This window comes from Rattus norvegicus, chromosome 3, assembly GCF_021556685.1.
Source record: "Rattus norvegicus strain SHRSP/BbbUtx chromosome 3, alternate assembly SHRSP_T2T, whole genome shotgun sequence".
Taxonomy (NCBI): domain Eukaryota; kingdom Metazoa; phylum Chordata; class Mammalia; order Rodentia; family Muridae; genus Rattus; species Rattus norvegicus.
The window spans coordinates 137,283,807-137,290,551 of NC_141536.1; the positions used below are offsets into that span (position 1 = coordinate 137,283,807).

The following is a 6,745-nucleotide window of genomic DNA, read 5'->3' on the forward strand; positions in this document are numbered from 1 at the left end:
ATTGCTTCACAGCAGCTCAATATATACCGTGTGGCAGACCCTGAAAATGAAGTCCAGCATGTCCTGTGTATTTCACTGCCATTGTGACATGCACAGGGACTAAGCCAAAGCACTTATGGAAGCGTACATGAGGACTGCCTCGCTGCTAGGAGCCACTTCGTCAGAAAAATTAATCTTTTACTCACTTCACTTTCTTTATCATCTCAACATTTTGGAAAATATCAGTGTTATAAGACCTTTATTTGCTCTACACATGTGGATGTGACCCTCATTTGGATCTTTCCTATTTAATAAAGTTAGAGACTCTGAGGCTGCAGTCACACAAAAATAGCTCTTGAACATTTTATTGAGCAAGAAAAGGACAAGCAAATGTGGGCATTTTCAGAAAAAAAGATAAAGGGAAAGATACTTGGGCGCTATATTCTCAGCAGTCTAATCAACTGCAGATGTTGGTACTGGTAAGCATTCATAAAGGATATGTCATCCACTGGATTGATGAGGCAATGGCAGAGACATCTGCACCCTGCACTGCCCCACTTGACATTAAGTTATATATTGTGACAGCTGGAGCTTATCAAGGCCATATCATTTTCCCAGGGGGCGTCATATACCTCAAAAGAGCAGAATTCATGCTAGAAAAGTAAACAAAGAAGGTTGATTAGTGCTTAGTAATGGTAGGATGAAATTTGATACTAGAACTGTTTGAGAAAAATTGGCTGGTGAATGAAAAACCAACCTCTCCCAAGTATACGGCACTCAGCCTTCTTAAGAAGTGCCTGGTGATAGACAGCATAATGATGTCCATCTACCATATGACAAGTGTCTACCGTTAAGGGTCACAAGCATTCCCTACTTTTTTTCTTGTCAAAGCATCCCCTTAAGGATAATTCTATGACTCCTTCAATCATCTCAGAAGGTTACATTCTCTACACAGGACCCTCTCACTTCCAGACAGGGTACATCCTAGGATATGGGAAATAGAAATTTCTGAAAGCTTCATAGTAGGGAAATTGGCAGGAAGTATTGCCAATGTACTCAAATGCCCTGTATCTCCAAAGCACAACTCCCAAGGCTTAAGCCAGAATTGTGTGTTAAGACAGCACCAATGGGCTGATTTTCATTGAGAGAAATGTGGACAGAAGCTTTGTTGGAAGTGTAAACATCTCTTCACAACAATGGAAACTATTACTACCACCTCCATTTTAACTAAGCCACACTACAGTGGTCTCGGAGCACATAATTCACATTTTAACATACTTGGAAACTCAAATTATTTATATGTACAGATACCTGTTCCCCCTGTGCTGTTTATACTGTCAATACTTCCTAGATGTATTCTAAACTAAGTACACTACATTTACACACACCACACACACACACACACACACACACACACACACACACACACACATATATATATATATATATATATATATATATATATATTACCTTTATCACCTATGTATCTTTGAACTTTTGACTAAGAAAATTCCAGACACTTTGAACAACACACACACACACACAGACACACACACAAACACACACACACACACACACACACACACAAACACGTTTTCTCCTCTATTTGCAAATACTTCCTTGTGAATATATATCATCCCAAATGCACTTTCCCTAAATCACAAGGTTGTACATACATCTTCTTTCACAAAATTGTTATAGCCTTACCTCCTGCTGACCAGCCTGGTCCTTGGCAGAACAGTTGGTCAAGTCAGCCTGGGTCTTCAAACAGTTTGTTTTGACTAGGATCACATCAAAGAAAAATTTGGTTCCACCCACCACCTAAGGATAAATTAGAGATTCACTTTTACATTGAAATGAACTTCATATGAGCTCCTTTAAATTCCAGTAAGTGAATCAGAACACAGAGAGAAGAGTGTTTCTAATACTTTGGAAAATTATGTGGCTCAGAGGAACCAGCAGGTAAGGGTGCAATATCACCCCATGAGAACAACAATGTCTACCAATTAGAGTTTCCAGAGAATAAACCAAAAATCTATAAATGGATTCACCTATACCACCAATAATATATGTAGCAGAGGCTGTTCTTGCTGGGCAACAATGGAAGGAGAAGCCCTTGTTCGTGCCAAGGTTTGACCCCCAGTGTAATGGATTGTCAGGGAGAGAGACAAGTGAGTGTGAATGGGGCGGGGAACAGCCTTATAGAAGAAGGGGAAGAGGTGGAGATAGGTGTCTTATGGACAGGAAACTGGGAAAGGGAAAATATTTTAAATGTAAATAAATAACTAAAATATTATTGAAAAAGGAAATAACTCCAATAAAAAAAAGAAAAAAAATGAGCACTGATTGCTCTTCCAGAGGTTCTGATTTCAATTCCCAACAACCACAGGGTAGCAGACATCCATCAGTAACTGATCATGTGCCCTTTACTGGTGAGTGTGAAGGTAGCAATAGTATACTCATGTAAATAAAATAAATACATCTTTAAAAAATTGTATCCATCAATTCAAGGCTGATCAGAGGACCAGTGATATCTGGAGGCTAAACTACAGGATTAACTTGAGACTAGCCAGAGAAGAAGAAGTAGGTTTGTTCCAGTGAGTGGTGTCTGGGCACTCACTGAATCATTGTGAGAGGAAGAAATCCATTCTTTCCTTTTATTCCAACTCTTCCCGGCAGGGACATAAAGACATGGGGTGCTTCACTTAAACAATGTCTCACGACAAAAGACATATACTTTTACACTGTCTTCCCTTAAAGTACAACTATTAATAGCTATGTGTTTGAGTGTTGAATTTTCATGTATGATTTTTATCATTTATTTAATTAGTTTGTATATTTTTCCCACATAGAATCCCTGAATCATCCAGACAGATTTCTAGAGAAGCAAATGTGGAAAGAAGGCAAAGTGTTAAGAACCACATGAACCCTTAAGTGAATCACATGCCTGATATACCATTAAGCTTCATATTAATTAAATGAGATTCATCTTCTCTATTCAGTGTCCAATGTTCTATGATTCTCTAGTAGTTGTCATAATATGCCTGCATAAAGATGTTTATGTAGATATTTTTAATTTAAAAGTCAGATTTTCATAGTTTCCAGTCCATTATGCATGAAAGAGTATCTAGAGAACCAAGAAATTAACAAAATATTGACCGAAAACCAAAAACTAGCATGGAAGAAAGGTTCAAGCGAACACATGAGGTGAGAGAAGTTGGTCTCAGTAACATTTTATTTAAGTATCCAGACCACTTAACTCTCATGACCACTCATTAATTTCATCATTTAAAGTTTCAATCATGGATAATGAGAGAGTTTTCAAGAGACTCAGGATCCACAATGATCTGCTGAAGGCAATTACATAATCCAATGGGAAATTTCCTTAATACTCACTTATCTAACTCTCATTAAAATTACGTTGGCAATCTAGAGGATCTCAATTTAGTTTCCTTTTATGAACTCTTATAAAATAACTAAGGACTGAACAGGAAAATGTGAGTCCATATGAAAGTGCTGTAGACGGGAATAACTGGGTTATTCTTTATATCATTAATATTAAGGGCAAGAAGAATAGAGGTTTCTCCCTAGATGCATCATAACTCACTGGTGTGTTTGTACTTATACTAGTAACATCTACCATGTGCTTGGGAGATGGTTTCAGTTAGATTTTAGATTTCGAAGTTTTTTTTTTTAAATATGATGGACTGCTAATTATATATTCTCCTTGTTTGAATGTTGACCCTATGGCTTAACATCCACTAGTATGGGTTATTGACCCCTGATTATTCTTGCAACAATCTCTTTTCAGCCCTCTCCATTGTGCTATCTTCAAGTAGATTCCCCTATGTTCCTATACACAAGTATTGAGAAGGCAATCCAGACTATGATCAAAATATCAGAACAAGTGGAAGAGGAACAATTTTCTGAAGGCAATACCTGGGACAGTCAAAGTTAATCATGAGAAAAAGAAGCTAAAGTCCTCAAGTGTAGTGGTACTCCTACTATAATGACTCATATAGGATCTAAGTCATCATTGTCTTTCAACCTGAAGACGCCAAAAGAAATAGTCTTTTGCCTATATACTTATTCTTTATGATAAATGAAAGCCTCTTTTACATTTCTGTATGGAAAATCATTGGGTTTTCATCATTCAAACAGATATATCATACTCAGTAATATCCTATTAGGGTACCAATCCCTTAATGCAGTGGAAAAATATAGGCTTATCACCATGATGGGTGCAAGTGTTTATACACACAGCTCTGCAAATCTTTAAGGAAAGGAAGTTCAGACAAAAGAAATTTGTGAGGTCCTAAAGCCATTCTGAGAGTGGCTAGTAATGGATCATGGGTACTGAGTGATTCTCTATATGAGAAATCTTTGTACAAACAGTTTCTTCATTTATCTGTAAAATCTTTTAAAATGTATAAAAGATTGCATTTTTACATGATGGAAAAAATACAGAGTTTGCTAACAATACATGTAGATATTGTGAACCCAGATATGCATATCTTTGAGCTATTGGAGGAATCTGGATTAAAGACAATCAAATATAATAGTAAAAATATATGCTGGATTGAATTAGAGCCCCTGTGCTATAGTTGTAAAAGTTCTTATATTGTTTAATATCGTAAACAACGTATGAATTGTATAAAATACTAAAAATATCAAGAAGTAATTCTACTTGTGGTGAGAATATATTTTTGTGGTCACTTATTTATGTGTTTGCAATATTTATAGCCTTAAGAAGACTAACAATAATAAGATTTTCCCAGATCTGCTGAAGAGCCACTGTTCTTGTGTGTTGGAGAAGTTTAGCAAGAAACAGACATGCACACACTGGCATCATACTCTTACATTTCAAAGGAGTAAAACAAGTTATTGCAATTTGGGTAAACTAACCTACATGTACTTTCAGAGGACAGAACATATCTCATTAAAAGACATAATGAAGTACATAACATGTGAATATTGCCAATATGTTCAAGTCAACTCACCAGATACAAAGCAGACTGACTTAGAACCCGACAGCAATACGTTGGCGAGAATGCTAGATGGAGTAAACAGACATACCTGTCCCTCTATAATTCAGGCCTTCTCAATGAAGGACAACATACCTGCTTTTGGACATTCTTCACTTCCAACACACGGCTCAGGTACAAGTCACTGTTGTTTTCATTGTACTGGCTGACAGCAAAGTTCAGTGATTCTCTGGCCCCTTCGTCTTCCATGCTAGATTTCTCTATGCCACCCGGAATGTGACTCATCACAGGGTAAGTGCACAGGTTCAGAACTAGCATGAAGGTGGTCAGCAGAAACAGTCGAGCATGGAGCAAGTAGGCCATGTTCTTCTCGAAATGGATTTCGATCCAACGTTAGAAGAGGAACTGCAGTGAACCTGGATCAGGTAGTGGGTACAGACTTCAAATGCATTATCCTTTTATTCTCTGTTCTTAGTTTACATTAGCTCCTTTCCACTACCGTATGTTTTTTCACCTTTTCCCTCCTTTTACTATTTCTCCTTTTTACTATTTATTTTCTCTCTTGTGATTCTTCCTAAACGGTACCAGAACTTAATCCTCTTCTCTCTTATTCTGGGCCACATCTTCCCATTCCATACATCTCCATCACCTCTCTATTTCACCTATTTCTTATGCTCCGAAAGTTCCAGATTATCTCTTCACCCTAGCTTTCTCCACAAATCTTATTCTTCATTCTTTTAGGTTTAGTTGGTTGGTTTTCTTGCTTCACCAAATTTATCACTCTTCTCTGGCTTCCACATTACTTAAAGATCTAACCTGAACACTTTGTGGTCCAGAAACTCATTGGCTTTCTGATCCTGACAGAACAGTATCATCCAAGCTCAAATTAAACAAGTATTCATGGAAAGTTTTTATTTCAAGAGTAATAGTCTCATTCAGTAATGCCCTCTTCTGAGACAAAACTTCTGAAACAACCTGTGATTTATAAAAATATAAGTGGATTTGTTTCCACATCCCATTAACAGCAGTCATTACATTTATTAGAGGAAGCTTCTTGAAGGTAGCTTTCTGGCTTACACTCTTTCGTCAGAGGGCCAGGACAGGAAATAACCATTTGTCACATATCTTGTGGCTGTTTAATTAGAGAGGAATTAGATACATAAGGAAAAGTGCCACATGGCTGGAGTCATATCTCAGAGGTCAAAAATCTTAATGTTCTTCCTGAAATCAGCATATAATTACTGATAATCCAGATATAGTAGAAAAAGTTTAATAACCTACTAAGTGGAATCAGTGCTTCTGGGCTCTCAGGTAATTTTACTCTCTCTCTCTCTCTCTCTCACACACACACACACACACACACACACACACACTCACACACAATATACACACACACATACACACCCATGCAAACACACACACACACACACACACAGAGAGGAAGAGAGAGAGAGAGAGAGAGAGAGAGAGAGAGAGAGAGAGAGAGAGAGAGAGAAAGCTGCATGCGTGCATCCACACAGAAAAGCACAGACACATTTGTGTTTAACTACAGGGAATAGATATTAACATTACTTAACAAAAATAAATTTTAAACTGGGTTTCTTTGTTATGTATATCACATGTGTAGAAAGGCCCTTATATGTTAACCTAGTAAAATAATGCATGATTACTAAATTTCCTGGTATTTTGATGGTCATATTATTTTAACTTTATTTCAGTCACATTACACATGGCAGACCCATAAGATTTACAAGTTGAAATCAAGTGTACTGGACAATATT

The 6,745-nt window shown here is 37.1% G+C and overlaps 1 protein-coding gene across 4 annotated transcripts; it reads right to left on the bottom strand.

Annotated features, from left to right (window-relative positions):
• Window positions 1-220: 220 nt before the first annotated feature.
• LOC120101465 (cystatin-S-like) lies at window positions 221-6,498 on the bottom strand. Of its 4 annotated transcripts, none has more exons than XM_087654968.1 (4): window positions 6,246-6,498; window positions 5,100-5,380; window positions 1,687-1,800; window positions 221-632 (listed from the first exon to the last, which is right to left on the bottom strand). In XM_087654968.1, exons 2-4 carry the CDS (start codon window positions 5,325-5,327, stop codon window positions 549-551), a joined length of 426 nt encoding a protein of 141 aa, XP_087511094.1. In that variant the 5' UTR covers window positions 5,328-5,380; window positions 6,246-6,498; the 3' UTR covers window positions 221-548. The 4 variants fall into 4 exon arrangements, with proteins under 4 accessions (XP_087511094.1, XP_087511096.1, XP_087511093.1 ...); XM_087654970.1 differs by having other exon boundaries at window positions 6,242-6,474; XM_087654967.1 differs by having other exon boundaries at window positions 6,000-6,256.
• Window positions 6,499-6,745: the final 247 nt, after the last annotated feature.

Excerpts from the sequence above, each read along its gene's own strand:
- LOC120101465 (XM_087654968.1), bottom strand. The coding sequence starts at position 5,327 with ATGGCCTACTTGCTCCATGCTCGACTGTTTCTGCTGACCACCTTCATG. Across the intron at positions 1,801-5,099 it reads TGAAGAATGTCCAAAAGCAG|GTGGTGGGTGGAACCAAATT; the intron begins GTATGTTGTCCT and ends ATTTATCCTTAG. Across the intron at positions 633-1,686 it reads ACCAGGCTGGTCAGCAGGAG|CATGAATTCTGCTCTTTTGA; the intron begins GTAAGGCTATAA and ends TTACTTTTCTAG.